Genomic DNA, 17,660 nt, shown 5'->3' on the forward strand with positions numbered 1-17,660 from the left:
ATCTATAGGTGTCTCAAGCTGCAGTTATCAATGAGGGAGCCCAGGGAGATGCTATGCTGACTCTATACATACAGAACACATTTGTTATGGTCAGTTGACTTGTTCCTTCCTCTGTTAACAGTGCTGAATAGCTCTCCATTGGTCATAATTGGGAAGTAAACACCTATATGTAAATGTCTGGTTATGTTTTAAACCTCAAGGAGGAACCTTCAGTCTCTTGAGGGCTTTCAGATTTTGGAAAATACTCAATTTTCTTTGCTAGGGAGTAAGGAAAATGTTGCTTTTCAAAACGTCTTGTCACAGTACACAATTTCATTAGATCAAGTTTGTGCAGAATGGCGAGGAAAACCCCATTGCAATTAAGTCAATAGTCTGGGAATATTCTCCGAAGAGTGAAATTTTCAGAAAAATGTTTTGCACCACTGCCTTACTCCCAGTCAGCCCTATTGAGTAATACAAGGAGAAGCCAGAGCAACAGAATTCATTCTGTTCTGTACATTAATTTTTCTGTTCCATAAACTGTTTCTGAGTCAGTTTTAAAATAGTCTGAGGATTAGGAGGACTCTGCAGTAGCCTGCCATCAGCGTGGTTGTCTGCCATGCCCCTCCTCTCACTGGGCAGTGTATTTTGATGTGAGAGGCCAAAGTTCTTCCACAGTTAAGAGCCTTGTAAATTATATGGGTACAATAAAAATAAATATGGTATTTCTTCTGGCCAGATTTTCCTTCCAGTGTTGCCTTTAGCAACCTGGTTTAGATCCCAAATAATACTTCATTATGATTAGTGTGAAAATTAATGTTACCCAAAGGGAATAATTTACCTTGGATGCATTTTAGGATTGAGAAGCTTAACTTTATCAGGCCTGAAACCGAATCTTAACTATTAGAGGGGAAAAATAGCTACAAACAGTCTTCTGTGGGCTTATTCATAGGTCTGCCTTGAGTAAGGCAAGTAAAGAAGCCTCTAGTGCTTCTATGGAGCCTGAGGTCTTTTGTGAAATTTCTCATAACTCAAGCTGGGGTAAGACACTTTCCTACAAAACTTCTGTGTAGCAGTTTCTGTGCTGCTCTTGAGTGAAATGTCTATGTTGGAGTCTTCACCCTGAGGATGGCCCATCCCACCATGAACAGCTTGGTGCTCTGGATGTGCTGGGTACTGGACATGGCTCACTGGCATCCACCTGAAAGAGAAACGTTTCCCTTGGGATCAGAAAAGTGGGATTTGTAGTTAGTGTCTTACTCATTCTTGTTGGAATGCCTTGACCACTGGGCCAGGGGCTCTTCTGACCTGTAAATTGTGTGCTGACTCCTGGTGCCTTGTTTCTGCATGTCTGTGGGGTTTTTGGTTTGGACTACTTTTCTACTGTTCTTGCTGTCTTGCTTCAGCGATTCTGTTGTGATTTTAAGAACTCTTCCCTGATAAAAAACTTGTGCATGCAGTGTTTGTGGTTTTATTTTCCATTAACTGACAGGCATCTGTAAAAGCTTTGGATTCAATAAATTGTCATTTCCTCCTGGAAACATTCTGTGTTTAGAAAAACAAAACCCAATTAATCATCCTTTAACTTCTTTTGGGTTCTTTTCTCCCTGTGTAAATTGAAAGATAAAGCCCAATTAGAGAGTTATGACTTACAGTGCAGCCAGGGCTATAAATGATGTCTTTAGTTTTATTAAATAAAGAGTATGATATGCCTTTCACTTCTCTGTGGCTGTGCTTTATATAAAATAATTCCTAAATGCATTTAAAAATGAAGTCTACAGAGTGTCTTTTGGCAAGTGCAGCTTTTTGAACAGTGTAACTGCGTGTTTTTTATTGTAGCTTACTGCCTCAAATACAAGGACATTGCTCTCATACTTGATCCTTCTGTAAAGGACTCTGTTAGTTACAGGAGCCAAGTTCAAGCTGAATGGAAAGCACACCTCAGCTCCTCCAAGCTGTGGCAGTCGCTGGTATGCCTCATGGTTGTAGCTGCACAATGTCCTCTTTATCCAGGTCAGGCACAATCCTGATACAGGATTATCTTGCACTTGATATAAAGTCCTGCAAACTAACACAATTTTTATGAGACACAAGCATCTTGGACCATCAGTTTTTTCGTCCCCCTTCTTTCTTCTTACACATTTGTCTTTAGATTAGCAAAACACACTTTGGCATGTTTTCAAAATTCTTCTCAAGGTGATGCTGAGAGAGGATGCCCCATTACAGAAGGGTGACATCTTACTCTGTTATAGCTTGTGCATTCTAGGAAACTCTGTTAAGAGTAAGGGTGCATGTGAGAGCTGAAACCCTGTGCTGACTCCAGCAGTGTTAGGTCCCCCAAAAGTGAGGCCAGCCATGGGCATGGCTGTGGTGGAGATCCTGGGGCTGGTGGGTGATGCACTTTTTTACCCTTGCATATGTGAGAGGAAGGGAGTTTCTACCTTGAAGAGGCTTTGTCCATGCTTCCCCCCCTCAGCTGGTGACAGCACGCCTGTTTCTTCAGGGCTCCCATCCACACTGTGGGCTTTCAGCTGCAGCACGTTCCTTAGCTTGGCAGCTCTGCTCTGCCTCTGGCTTCCCATCCTTGCAGCCACTGCCTTCAGATCTGCCTGGGAAATCTTAGGTTGGCTTTGCCTTGTAATTCAGACATGATTGATTGCAGTCCCCTTGGGCTAATTTCACATAAAATCTATTCTTTCCCCTTCACCAGGACTCCTATTTCCACAGAATAAAACCCAACCACAAAAAAAAAAAAAAAAACAAACCATAGAAAACCAAGCAAATAAACAGACATTTTAGGGAATAAACAGACTCTAAATGGAAAGAAATAAAAGGCAAAAAGAGAGAGAGGCCAGAGCAATTTTCTACACTCGTTCTTTCCAGATGCTCTTGCTGATGCCAGAAGGAACATTTGGTGTCTTCTGTGCAGAGCAGAACTTCTCATCACTGGGAAACAAAACTAAACAGAACCACTTTGTAGCGTTTCATCCCCAAAGAATCCTTTTGCTGTGTTGCTGTACGAGACTGACTGCTTAAATCCACCAGGAAAAAAAAAATCCCTTGCTTTTTGACCCCTACTATACTTCATTGCCATGGCTATTGCTAGGATTTTCCCTTTGTCTCTTTTGCTCAGCGTTACGGTCACTGCCATCATATAATTATATCCTCATTATATCAGATAAACTTTACTGATAATCTAGAGGGTAAATCAATTTTCTGTACCCATTTTGGCATGTATACATCCGTAAGAGTTAACTTGGTTTATCCTGGAGTGAAACTGCTGATCAACTGGGGAATAAATAAATGGTTGCTAAGGGTAAGTGCCTGTTGTCTGCTTAGCAAAGAGTATACTATTTTGTTTGATCTAGTTGTGCCACAAATAGTCTTCAGTATGATGCGTGGTAAATTTGACAAGCAAACGTGTTTAGTTACTTATTTCTGAAACTCTGAAAAACTAATAGCAGTTACTCTTTCCTGTTCAGTGCTCTGGAGCTCTGGCTGTGCTTGAGTAGCTGAATGAGATGGTTCTCCTGGGTTAAATCCATATAAGTGTTTGGTTGTTGAATTCTGAGTGACTAATGAAACAAAATATGAATGTCAAGTTAGAAAATTATGAGTGTTGTTGTGGTTATCAACATGCACATTCAGTATATTTATTTTGTGCTAATATTTAAGTTTTGTGGCTTGCCTCATAACATTCAAAGGCGAAGTTTAGAGGAGTATTGTCTCTTCATATGGCCTTCAGAAATTGCACATGAGCATACGTTACATGAAGTGGGATAATCCTGCTGGAGTTCTCTCATCTTGGATACTGCAGAGCCTTTGCAACTCCACAACTTTGCAACTTTGTGTTGGAGTGTGCTACAACTTGTACAGGCAGAAGGGACTTAGGGGTAACATATAAACATGCAAAAGAGTAATTTAAATTAATTTAAGAAACAGAGGGTCTTCTCACTTGCATGAGATTCTCTTTGCACTGCCTGGAATTACAGGGAGTCCCCAGCCTGAGACTGAATTGTTTCCTCTCACTGTGTCTGGCCACCACTATGGGCTGTAGCAGAAATGGGAATTGAACTGGGAGTAGGCAGGATAAGCAAATGAGTAGAAAACAAATATATCATCCAGACTTTAAAAGCCGATGTAATAGGTTGCTAGATGAAATGATGGTACTTCTGATAAATGGCAGTTTGGACACTTCACAAATGTTGAGAGGTACATAATACTTTCATTTCTCTTTGGGCTAATGGAAAGAGCAAGGGCACTGTGCTGATGAATTTTCACTCTGGTAAGCTTGCAATAAATATGCTGGAATGAAAATGGATGATTTTTATTTCTTTAGACTGCAAAGATATGGTTTTTGTAAGGTAGTATTTATCTGAATTGAATTTACTAATTAATTGTATGCAAGGTAGAAAGTGGTTTTTAATCACCAGGCTTGTATTAAATCAGTAGCATGAATGTGGTAGCAGTAGGTGTATGAAAAGCTGTGCTTTAGAGTGTTTTTTTGTATCTCCTTAAGATCAAACTCTAGACCCCATCTCCTCTTTGAAATAAGAATCTGATTTTATGAAAAGTTGTATGGAAAATTCTTTGCTTTGGGGGATAGAAATTGCAGAGCCGTCCTTCTGAAATGACTTCTTATTTTCTAGATAAAAGTTTTATTGCTAGTATATAATGGAAAAACACCTGAAACATTGGAATAATGACATACGACTTGTAGGCATTTTTTTACCTTTTTCATTGCCAAAACTGTTATCAGAGCATGAAATAATTAGTATGGATTTTAACAATTATTTCTGCTACCTTTTGAATTCTGTGTAAAAATAAGAGAAAAAAATTACTTCTCACCTCTTTTTTTTTTTTTTTTCTTTTCTTTTTTCTGTTTTGTAACAGGGCTTTATTTGTCCTCTGTGCATGAAGTCCCATGGATCAGCTGAGGAGCTGTTCAAGCACTATGAAGCAGTTCATAATTCCGGCATTGATTCAACACATGGAGGGGAAGGTCATCTGTCACCAGAAAGGTGCAGCAGTCCTCATTTGTGCATGTGCTTTTGTGTTAATGTTGAGTTGATTCTAATTACAGTGAAGACTATATTAATTTTAACACTTAATTATGTAGTCAGATATTTAAATGTTTCTGCCCCATTTCCAACTACAGCTGAAAAGCAGCTTACATTGGCTGATATTGATCTGACAATAAATGAAAATCGGATACACATATATGTATTCTTAATTAAAACATCCCTTTCTCATGCAGCAGTAAATGCAATATTACAGACTGGAATGATATTAGGAGTGTGACAGAAAAGATATAGGTTCCTCATGATTTTTGGCATAAAGCTGAAATGTCATCTTTTGAAGGTGAGGGAGGACAACTCTGAGGATAAAGAAGAGATCTGATTTTAGTCTGGGTGGCTGGGGTACTTACTGGGTAATTGTAACACCTGTGAATGCCTAAATAGGTTGCCATGTCACCTAACTCTGCAAGTCTGAGAAGTTTCTGTCTGTCATTAACTCATTTCTGTGTTCCAGAAATTCTATGTTGATCTTGCGAAATTTTCTCTAATTTACTTTATTTAACTGTTTGGTCAAAACTGTATCGTTAAATGTATTGTTAGGAAATGTATGTGGTTGTTTTATTTTTGAGACCAGTGGTAGGTAGCAGAAATTGGTAATGCAAAACTTTCTCTAGCATTAAACTGAGTAGTCCACTGTGGTTCAGGGAGCTTTTTCTTAGGAATAAAATTTAGCTAGGTTTCCTTTTGCTTCCTGCTAGTTCTAGTTCTGCTCAGTGTTTCAGACTGTTGTAAATGGCAAAACTCCCCCAAACTCCCTTGGTTTGTACACAACAGTGCCAGAAGGAGCATCTGCCTGTGACCTTCCTCAGGACACAGATAAACACATGGCACTACCCCATGGGTGGTCAGCCTGCTAACAGAGCTGGTTTCTACTGATGCTGGGAAGTAAATGATTCAAATAGAATCATTTCTAGTAGAAATGTGACCCCAAATGACAAATAATTACATAGAAAGAAATACACTTATTTATGTAACAAACTCAAGAGTGGGTGGTTCTGTGTGTCAGGTAAGAAAAAAGAAAAAAAAAAAAAAAAAAGAGTGTGTCAGGTGACATATTTCAGTTTCCTGAATGAAGATTTGTATCTCCCTGGCTTGTGCAGAGCTGGCAAGCCAGTAACAGCCAGCATTAGCAGAGGTCATGTCTTCAATGTCTTCATGCCCAAATGGGCCTTTCCTTGTGGCTAGCTGCCTTCTCTTCAGCTGCTGCAACAAAAAAAGATAAAAATTATGGCTATATATAGGAGAAAGTAGAGTACAAGTGGAGTTATATTTGATTTCCCATGTGCACGTTTATTCAAGAATGTGTATCTCTTCTCTGTTGGATTTAAGCCTCTTTGAAATAGTATGACTTAGAGTTGAAATTATACTTTTGGTAGAATAATAATATTCACATGGCAGAATCATTGGTCATAACTGTTTTGTTTATATACATTATGAAAGATTTATTTTTATGCCTGCAAGTTTCCAATGTTAGCCAGATGTTGGCTGGTGAAGTTTATTTATTTATTTCCAGGCTCCTGACAGTTTGAGGACAAGTGGCTTTGTTTTCTCTCACAAAATTAAAAAAGTGGACAAGGTTAGGGAGTTTGGATGGAGTGAAGGGAGTCTGGTGACAGTTGTGTAACACATGAGCTATTTCCTCCTACTAGAGTGGCATTATTTAATGTCTCTCAGTTGCATGCTTGCTTGAGAAAACACATTCAACATAAATATTTTTTTCCAAGACTTGGAATACTGCGTTAAAGAAATATTGCAGCCTGCTGCAGGGAGCAACTCTCTTAGTGGTCAAGGAGTGAAGTTTACCTGTAATTCATAGGACCAAGATTGGGAAATGAAGTTTCTTAGTTAGTCAATAGAGAAATCCAGGTACTATGAATTACATTTGTGTTCTCTTCCCCCCATGTCTCCAGTAAACTACTGTAATTAATTGTCAAGAGTAAATCACAAAATTCTCCCTACTGCAGTTCAGCTAGACCACTGGTTGTCAGTGCTAGGATAAAGGCACTGGCATTGCAGCTAGGGAATGAAGTGGAGCAGCAGGAAAAGGTTGTAAGGGTGGTGAAGTTCAGATGTGCTGAGATTGAGGGGGTTGGACTGGGTGATCTTTAGGGGTCCCTTACAACCCAAGTTATTCAATTATTCTGTGGATTTTAACAGCCCTGCCAGAGAGGTGAGGATTTGGATGACAGTAAGAAAACCAAAATTAGAGGGTCTACAGTGATCCCTTACGTATTTTTTCCCCATTCATTTTCCACTGGTGAGTTAAGCTGAATTTAGGTTTCATCTTAAAGCTGTAAAGCAAAAATGTGCTGGGGATATTGAGGCAACTATTCTAGAAGAGTCCTTATGTTATAAATTCTCTCTCTTTCCTTTCTCTTCCCCTCTTCCTTTCCCTCTACTAAAACCTATTTTTATACAGCTCAAAACCTTTTATCTGCTGGAAAGACCAGAGCATCGTAAATTATTTAGTATCCCTGATCTGCTGTGTGTTCAGGCCTTCAAGTTCAATATAGTTAACTGTTTCACCTCCCTGAGATTTCATTTATAATCTTAGGTGTCAATTTTACTTATTGTTGATTTACTTTTTCTTTGTTAAACTGGGGACAAAGCAGCTTTTTCTTCTCCATCCACTACCGATGTATGGATTTTGGGCCACAGCTACTCCTGATTCAGTAAAATTTGTATTTGTGAACCTGCAATGTGTGTCTCACACAGGCATGATGATGTATAAGTGGCAGAAAATCTTCCTCTGAAAAAAAGGCCTCACCATGTTTCGTGTTTATTTTGTCATTAAAATTGATCCACCTCAGACTTCTTGCTTTACTGGTTCACATCAAAGCACACACAAAGCAAGTGTTTCACTTGCTTCTTGATGACCCTGACCTGATGTTGGCATTATAATGTAGGCTGAAATTATTCCTTCCCAGTTTAGCCAAGAAATGTTTTGTGTTTTGTTTTGTTTTGTGGTTTTGTTTGGTTTTTGTTTGTTTTGTTTTTCTTTTCCTTAAGTATGAGACAGCAGCAGTAAAATTGTTTGGTATAGAACAGAGAATTTGTTGGCACCCACACATATTCTGTCTACTTCTCAGTGTTGCCACTGTACTAACAACAAGAAAGTGTTAAGTTTGCATTGTTTTAATAACCTGTGTGTTTGAGATTTGGAGTGGCTGTGTCTCAGTAATGCAATTTGTATGTTTAGTTGTGCAGTTCTGGAAGAAGCCAAGCGATTTGTATAGGTGCTATCTAAATCAATTTATAACAGTTGGAGCCTTGGATCTTGTGTTTTTGTACGGCTTGAGGCTTGAGCACAAGATTTGAGAATTCAAAATACCAGGGATTTAAACGTTCAGTCCATTAAGTAAGTGTCTCTGTGGGGCATGCCAAATTGCTTTGTGGATGGAAAAAGATGTAACTGCATATTTCAAAAGGAATAAGGTAGCATGCTGTCTCTTATTAGTATTCCTTTACATGATATGGGAAATGAAGGAGAACAGACCTGGCCTTTTTATAAAAAGGCATGGAAAAACTGTCTATGCACAGCTTTGCCATTCTGAGCTCATATGGTTGAGCTGATGAACCAATTTAGATTTAAATTATCGTAAGACTTTTTGCATATCTATTTCTTTCCTTATCCTGTTAACATGTTCAGCATTTTTCAAGTCATGTGCAAAGTGAACTAGTAAGTATCTATTAATGTGGTTGGTTGCAAGTTTCAAAAAATCTAAAAATAACTATTTATAGTTATGTAAGTTATATTTACTTAGTACATGGCTATCACTCCGGTTATTTGATACATGTTATAACCTGTATGCAATTGACAAAATAACCACCTCATATTCATTTTCTTCACTCTGTGGATATATTTATTCAGAGATGAAGTATCACTACTCCGACAAGAAGTTCAAGACTTGCAAGCTTCGCTAAAGGTTGGGAATGTATTTTACTTGCACTTGGTTTTTTTTTTTTGTTTCAAATTGCACTGTTCCACTATCTATACTGCAAACAAATTTACAGTTCTCTCTTTCCCATCTCCTTTTCTTTGTTTGTCACCCCCCGCAGGAGGAGAGGTGGTATTCAGAAGAGTTGAAGAAAGAACTAGAGAAATTGCAGGGGCAGCGGCAGCAAGTAATTGCTTTAAAATACTTGAAGCAGGTTTATCATCAGCATTGACATTGAAGATTAATACCTTTTTTGTAAGGCACGTGGCCTGATTTAGTTAGTTCCATAATTTGAATATTGACATGTTCTTGAAAACAAAGCTAGTTGTCTCTCCACAATGTAACTGTATATAGAAACCTGAAGAACAAAGATAATTCTTCCATACTACTGACTGCAAGTTCAGTTCAGACTTTTCCTTCTCTCTGGCTTATTCAGAACTCAGTTTATTAAAGAAAATAAATTGAATGTGGTGTTTCACTTGCTATGAGAAAGGACGATGGGGTCTTTCTTGTAAGAACTTTAGGAGAACATCAGTGTGATTTTGCAGATGTCCAGGTGAACTGAACAAACAAGGCAAGGCACATTGTGTTGTACCTTAAGAAGCTCTCACTTCTATTACTGTGAGCTGCATAGGTACTGATTTGTTACAAACCTCAGAAATTGCCTTCTGAGAGAATGCCTTCTCAGAATGCATTTAATAATGTCTGGAGCCTCTGGTTTGGGGCAGATTTCAATACTGAGGAAAGAGGGCGGGGGGGGATTGTTACTTGAGTCTTGTATATCTGCAAGTGTCAAGGTTTAGTGATACAGCAAATGGAAAAGCATCTTGGGCTTCTGCAGTCTTCCAGATATAACTATGTGAAACCAGATATTTTGATACTGCTGTTCAGTATTTGAGCACAAAATTAATGATTTCCCTGTCTTTTCCAAAAATGAGTTGAACTTTGGAAGTAGTAGTTTTTATTCCTACTGTCTAATGCTGCATTTATTCTGTTTCTTAAGGATTCTAAGTCCGATGGATTGACAACGGCTACATCTACAGGTGGCTAACATTTTACTCTCTTAATTTCTGCACAGTTCTTGAATTTCTGAGATTTTTTTTTTTGTAGTATAGCTTTTAGGTTTGTGAAAAAGATTTAATTTTGGTAAGCTAAAGAACTATAAACCTGGCATTGTACAATTACTGAAAAAACTGTTCACTGTAAGCGCTTAAGATAGATAGGTAGCTCTTGATAGCTATAGTCTGGGGAAATGTTCCAGAGGCTTGTTTTTTGTAATTTCTACAAGGGAGACAGTTTGTTGATATATAAACTATAGCATTTGTAAGTGCTGGTTTAAATAATTTTTCCTGCACTCATTACTAGCAAAGAAAACAATTAGTATTTTTTTATTTAATAATTTTTGTTATAACTTTGGGGATTTTTTTTGCAGACCAGTAATTTTAGCTCTGTGTTTTTGTCCATGAGGCACTTGTGGAATAAAATTTTCCGTATGTGTGCATAAAATGTCTGACTGCTTATGATTAAAGAGCTTTTAATCACAGCTCAGGGGCTGGAATTCAGCAGCATGTTGCAGTGATTTGAAGATCTATGTGTGACTTGTGAAAACCAATATGTACTTAATCCTGCAGAGTATTCAACTAGTGACAGGTTCCAGCAACATCCTTCTAGATATTAAACTTCAGTAATGTTGTTCACTTTGCCAAGCTTATTGGATGTTAAGTGAACTTACATCACTCATTTACCTGCTGTGGTTCATTGTGGGCATGAATAACTGTATTATGCTAGTACTTCCAGAAAATAATGCTGTTCTTTTTATGGAAATAGAATCCTTAGAACGGCAACTAGAAGAGATCCAAGTAGAAAATTTTAACATTAAGCAAATGAAAGACTTATTTGAGCAAAAAGCAGCACAGCTGTCCACTGAAATTGTGGGTAAGTTTATTAACGTAAGGTGTGATTCTGTTCTCTACTTGTGGAACTTGTGGAAGTGGTTATTTATTCAACTTCCTTCTTACTAGATCTTAAATCTAAGTATGATGAAGAAATCAGCCTTCGGGAAGGTGCAGAACAGAAAATGAAAAACCTGACTCAAGAACTGCAGAAGGAGAGAAGTACAGTGGAAGACTTAAAGACAGAGCTGGTATTCACTTTACACTAATGTTTTTTGTTATTTTCAAGCTAAGGGGGGATGTACTTCAGTGACTGCAAATGCAGTTTTAACAAGGAGGTGTGCGTGTTGTCTGGAAAACTGCAGAACAGCATTGATTCTGATTACTTTCACTGACCTACATTTTCAGTGTATTTTCCAATATGAGGAAATATGAGTAGTTTCTGGCTTGTATATTAAAATTTGCCTTACATTATATTATACTCTGCTTGTTTGATGCTCTGCCTTTCACCAGCTTTGAAGGGGATTACACTTATAGATGTGCATTGCAGGTCTGTATTTCAAGTGTGCCATTGCTGACTTCCACAGCTGTCTTTAGATCACCCTTTTTCCATGAGGAGTTATGCCCTGGCTGTCCCTGGACAGCTGTGTACATAAGAAGTGCTCAGAGAGGTGTTCTGTAATGTGGTGGCTGAAAGGCTGGCAGCTGTCATCACCATCCCTATGTTAGTGTCATCCCTCTTGCTCTTAGCTTATAATACCAGTGTGTGTGTTTTCCAGGATTTTGGCTCCTGGTGACTGTCATATACAGCCCTGGCTCCAGGGAGCAATCACAGTGACTTAAGCTGTCATGCTGCTTCCAAAGCAGTAGTGGAGGGGACTTCCTAGCTTCTCTTTTGTCTTCATTCCTCCACTCAACCACTGCTTAGACTGGAGAAAAGTAGGGCTCATTTATCCCTCTTCCTCCCTGTAGTCCACTGCCCTGAGGGGCTCGTGAGTCCCTCTTGGCCATGCCCAGCCACTGGACCTGTCAGTTCCTCTCTGTCTGTTCAGTTGTTTCTTGTCCTTCATTCTCCTTCTCCATTCTTACCCTTTATCCTCTACCTTTTCTCTTCTAGATGCCAGCACTTTCTTTTCTCTACTTTTTTTCTGTGCCCAGTGTTGCCTGTGCCTTCCATAGCTTTTCACTTTGAGGGAGAGTGTGGTGTTTTAGATGTTATTACCAACAGATTTCACCTGTGGGTCTGGTACAGGACATGTCTGACATTACTCTGAAGACTTTTCCTTCAGCTGATTTTCTTGTCTGTTCTTGTGGTTTTCTGAAACAGTTCTTGAGGTCATAGACAGTGTCATTACAAAAGTCTGTGTAATATTGGACTGTTATGTCTCTCAGTTGTGAGAGGGGCTTGTGAGTATTGCAGCAATATAGTGTATACATATATATATATATAACATATATATCCCTTCTATAGAGTAGTAGAGTCAGTACAGCTTACATCTTAGGGGACTGTGAGTTCAGATAAATGTCCTGCATGGAATCCCTGTCACTTCAGTGTTTTCTCACAGGGAAGATCTCCATCCTGCACCTAGCCATCTACCTACTTAAAAAATTACAGGAATTTAATCTTGGAGACCTTATCCCATTTGTCAGATTTGGTTGCAATCAATCAACAAATTCAAGGTTTAGTAGGCAAGAATTGATAACGAGCCATTAAATCCTGTTTCTTTGGGAATGATGTGTACTTTTCTGTGGGTTTGGCTTTTCTGGATGTGGGTTTTTTTGTATTTTGGGGGAGTTTGGGCTTTTTTGTTTCTTTTTTTTTTTGTTTGTTTTGTTTTGTTTGCATTCTACACTGACACACACAGCTGTAATACCGTATTTGTCACCTTGCCCAAAAATTTATTATTAGTCAGATTTCGAGAATTTTCATTGACAGTGGAAGCTTGTCTACCAATAGTTTGTTGCTCATTGCTACTCTTCTACTTTTCAGCTGCAAAGGCCTGGTGTGGAAGATGTGGCTGTCCTGAAAAAGGAGCTGGTCCAAGTTCAGACACTGATGGACAAAATGACTCTGGAACGTGAGAGAGAATCTGAAAAGCTGAAAGATGAATGCAAGCACTTGCAGGCAGAGCAGGCTAACTCAGAGGTAATAGTCCTATCTAAAGATGTGTATGTTAGCTTTGCCATGATTTTCATCTGACAATGGAAAATACTAATTCTTCATAATGAAAAAGCCTCTTTATTAACAGAATGTTCTGAACTGTCTTACAGCCATGTCTCTTCATTACAGTCATTGCCTAATTCTGTCAATATCTGCCCTCCAACAGCTCTCATCTTTTTGTAACAAAACCTTTCCTTGGCATAAAAAGTTACTACAAGAGCCCATTAGCAGAGGGGAAAACTTCCTAGCAGAGCTGTGCTCTTTTTGTTGGGAGAGAGAAATAGAACAGTACAGTGTGATTCAAAGAACTGTGTTCTTTATTGAGTTACATACACGTAAAAATGATGGTTTTGGTTAATATTGGAGTTTATGTGTCTGAAAATGGATACTAGAGTGTTAAAATAAGCATAAAAAGAAATTATTAAAGGAAAGTAGATAATAATTTGCCTATTCTTATAGGACATAAAGAATTCTCAAAATTACCCAAGATTTAAAAAACAAAATGGATATTCTTAACTTTTTATTTTGGTTTGGTTTTAGTAATTTTACTGGCAAATGGAAATTCCTTTCACACCTGTTATTTATTGTAGAAATATTTTGTGTGTAAGGTACCAATCTGTTCTGCACTCATACCCTCATAACTCCCCCTGCCCCCATCTCTGCTGAATAATGACCTCCAAGTGTTGCCTGTTAACTACTAGAGCAGAGAGTGAGTGACTGCCAGGCCTCACCACCTCTTAAGGTCAAGATGTCAGGATGTCACCTGTAATCTGTTTCCAGGCAATACCACCTAATTTTTCCTCTCTTTGTTGCTGCAGTCTAAAGTAGAAAATAAAATATTGTTCCTATGTTGTTTCGTTTTTTTTTTTTTCTTTTGGGGGGGGTGACGATTCATGTTTTTTTTCTCCATATTTGCTTGTTTTTGAATTTTTAATTCATGCCATTTAAAGGGGACTTTACTGTTTACTTGAGTTGCAGAATATGCAGGTTTCTTTAAAAGTATTTTGTGAAAGCTTGCCTCTGCTTTGACTGAGTAGAAAAAAAATAAAAATTTCTGATGGGAGATGTTTACACATTAGCACTTTTTTTTTGTTATTGCATATAGAATTGATGATAACTCCATGTTTAAGAAAGCAAACCTGCCTCTCCCACAGTAAATACTATAATTTGTTGGGTTTAGTTCCTGTGCTTTTCCACCAGTGAATACTTTCACTTCCATGCAAGATGGAGAAAAAGGGATTCAACAGCTCTGACTTGGATCTTAAGGAAGGAACCTTACTCCTTGAACTATTTCCATTGTGGATCCAACTGATCCACTGGGGCTTTAGCCTTTTTGATGTTGGTTACCATGACGGTGAGGGAGATCTATGACACAGATAGTGACAATAAATCCTAATAAAAATACAGTGTCACCAGACAGCCTTTTGTCTAATCTGTATTTTACTGAGTAGCTGGAAAATCCATACCTCCAAAAAATTCTCCTGCTGGGTGTGGTTGCATTGCACTGGTGGATTGGTGGTACAGTTTTACTGATGAATGGCTTGACAGTGTAACAATCTTCACTGCAGACTGCTGCTTTTGAGACCTTTTAATTTTGCCCTCTCTTTTTTGTTGTCCCCCACCACTGCAACAAGAGCAGCCAAACTTGTCAATGTGAGGCTGTGGTACCTAGTGAAGTGGGGTCCTTTCAGATTTCCCCAGCTTTCACGAGGGAATGCCTAGAGTTTCTATAGGGATATCCTCTGCTAATATCCTCTGTCCTGTTAAGGTTTGTGGATGTGAGGGATTCCTGACATCTTGTTATTCTGCCCTAGATTTCAGAACTGCAGTTTTAACTTCTGTTTCTTCAATTGTACTGCAGAACTTCAAACAAACACTGCCCAGCATTACTCTTAACTCCTTAGGACTTGCTTTCCTGCATTTCTTCACCCCCCAAAAGATATATTGAGCTCCAAGAATTGTACAAGGGTTCAGTATTGTACTAAACATGAATCTACCATTATTTTCAAGTTAAAGTTATATATGCTAAGATCTTCATCAGATGAGAAAAAAGCACTATCGCAATTGGAGTTGTATATAATGTGGTTATGCTGCAGAATTTAAATTTCATTTCAAAGTATTGTATCTGTAGTCTTTTGTGGTTTGAGATATTTAGTTTTCATGTGAAGATAAAATGACATGGTGACATGGGTGTAACAAAAATTACCTTAAAGCGTTCTCACAGTTCCCTCAAATGAGGTATGTTTAAGTTTTGACTCAACTACCCATTTTAAAACATAGCTCTAAAGTGCAGCCTTTGAAAGGAAAAAAGACACAAGTTGAAGGTTTTTTCAGTCCTCCTGGAAGTCTAGCAGATGAAGGAGAAGGCTGCATGTTACTATGTGTTGATATAAGAAGTCTTAGATGTATGGAAAGATTCTAAACTACATTGCAGCAATTATAATAATATCAGATGTCTGTAGTATCATCAGTATGTAGGCTGAACCAGAGAAGAACAAGTGGCTGCATGGCAGAACATGGTAAGCATTGGTGCTCTGGTTCTTCTCAGAACGGTTGCTTCCTTCTCTACTTAATTCTAACACATGGCAACAATAGCCCAGGACATATTTGAAATAAAAGCTCTTCTGTTGATACGAAGTGACAATTTAGACAAACAGACAAAAAAAAAAACCACAGCAAAAAATTTACTTAAAGTCATTGCATAGTGAAAACTCTTCTACTTTTCTTAAAAAAACCCAGCTCTTCTACTTTTCTTTTTCTGAAAAAAAGGCTGTAATGAAACAGCCTTGTAAAGCACATAAGGTGTTCACATGTCCTCTTTGGTCTGAACATGAGCCAGCAGTGTGCCCAGGTGGCCAAGAAGGCCAATGGCATCCTGGCCTGTATCAGAAACAGCGTCACCAGCAGGTCCAAGGAGGTGATTCTGCCCCTGTACTCAGCCCTGGTAAGGCCACACCTTGAGTACTGTGTCCAGTTCTGGGCCCCTCAGTTCAAGAAGGATATTGAGGTCCTCGAACAGGTCCAAAGGAGGGCAACCAGGCTGGTGAAGGGACTCGAACACAGATCCTATGAGGAGAGGCTGAGGGAGCTGGGGCTGTTCAGCCTGGAGAAGAGGAGGCTCAGGGGAGACCTCATTGCTCTCTACAACTCCCTGAAAGGAGGATGGAGCCGGGGGGGGTTGGTCTCTTTTCCCAGGCAACTCTCAGCAAGACAAGAGGGCATGGTCTTAAATTGTGTCGGGGGAAGTTCAGATTGGATATTAGAAAGAATTTTTTCACAGAAAGGGTGATCAGACATTGGAACGGGCTGCCTGGGGAGGTGGTGGACTCTTTGTCCCTGGAGACATTTAAAAAGCGACTCGATATGGCACTCAGTGCCATGGTCTAGTGACTGTGGCGGTAGTTGTTCAAGGGCTGGACTCAATGATCTCTGAGGTCCCTTCCAACCCAGCCTATTCTATGATTCTATTTTTCTGTAGGAGGGGTGTCAATAGTATGTTTATTGTCTGCTACTTCACTATATGCTTTAACTCATTCTTGAGTTCAGTTTTTATACCTTTGCGCTGAAATCTGTGATTACTATAACAATATGAAAGGAAACTTTATAAAGGTCACTATTACATAGGTTGTTCAAAGTGAGTGCATTCAGGCACAGCATGCTTTAGGGCAGCCATTGTTACCCTCCTGAAGTGTTTTTCTTGTTTGCTTTTGTTACAGTATTTAAATACTGTACAGTCATCGATATATTCTGTTTTGTACCAATCCTGTAAAATGGGGTAGTATTGCTATCCTATCACTGTTACCCTGATTATTCTGACCTGTAGGGTTGATGTCTCTGGAAGTGACACACTGACTTGCATCAGATGCCAGACTCATTTCTAGTGCTTTTTCCAATACAATTCCCTTCCCAGGGAGGGAGAACCTTTGGCCATGTAACTGCAATGACCTGGGAGGATTTAATCTTGAACTAGAACTGTGGTAATGACTGATGGATAGTCTCTTGTGATTTTCATCTGTTATGGGTTCAACCTGGCATTTTCTATTGGAGTGGGGCAAATGTATTTCTTCTGGAATAGGACAGGAGCGAATCTCAGCTGGGAAATTATGCTCAGTGGTACTTCTATAGCTGATGGTGCTCTGAGATGTCTTTGTAGGTGATGTTTTCCTTAAGCTGTTAATTTGTATAGAGGATGCTTTTTACCAGACATCTTGCTTTTGTTTGGGTTATGCCTGCAAAGCTTTGTTTTAAATGTGGATTTTTATATTTGTCTGTTCAGGCTACCATTAACCAGTTAAGAGCTGAACTTGCCAAAGGACCTCAGGAGGTAGCTGTGTATGTTCAGGAACTACAGAAACTTCAAAACTCAGTCCAAGAGCTAGCACACAAAAACCAGGTGAGAATGCTGTTATTCCTTATGCTTGTCTGTTCACATTAAAATGGAAACATATCACACATTGCCTTGGAAGTGCTAAAGACTGTAACAAAACACTTCTAGGTGTTGCACAAGTTGAGATTTCCTTTACCATTTTGCTTCACACCAGGGATATGACAATGTACAAGGAAACACTGTATTATAATGATCAGAATGTTACAACTGGAATCCTGAGGGTGG

At 38.9% G+C, this 17,660-nt stretch overlaps 1 protein-coding gene across 4 annotated transcripts in view; it reads left to right on the forward strand.

Moving 5' to 3' along the window:
• EEA1 (early endosome antigen 1) overlaps positions 1-17,660 on the forward strand; it is a 67,709-nt gene that overhangs the window by 16,745 nt on the left and 33,304 nt on the right. For 3 of the 4 annotated variants that reach the window (XR_011730121.1, XM_071765276.1, XM_071765285.1), the window contains 8 exons: positions 4,873-5,000; positions 8,929-8,983; positions 9,117-9,182; positions 9,999-10,038; positions 10,823-10,930; positions 11,017-11,138; positions 12,878-13,033; positions 17,325-17,441. Coding sequence is in view for 3 of the 4 variants with exons in the window: in XM_071765276.1 (XP_071621377.1) it covers positions 4,873-5,000; positions 8,929-8,983; positions 9,117-9,182; positions 9,999-10,038; positions 10,823-10,930; positions 11,017-11,138; positions 12,878-13,033; positions 17,325-17,441 (792 nt within the window). In the remaining variant the exon portion in view is untranslated. Of the gene's footprint in view, positions 1-4,872; positions 5,001-8,928; positions 8,984-9,116; positions 9,256-9,998; positions 10,039-10,822; positions 10,931-11,016; positions 11,139-12,877; positions 13,034-17,324; positions 17,442-17,660 lie in introns of those variants that run through there. The other variant, XM_071765296.1, reaches the window with a different exon arrangement.

Source organism: Heliangelus exortis, chromosome 1 (assembly GCF_036169615.1).
Source record: "Heliangelus exortis chromosome 1, bHelExo1.hap1, whole genome shotgun sequence".
Taxonomy (NCBI): domain Eukaryota; kingdom Metazoa; phylum Chordata; class Aves; order Apodiformes; family Trochilidae; genus Heliangelus; species Heliangelus exortis.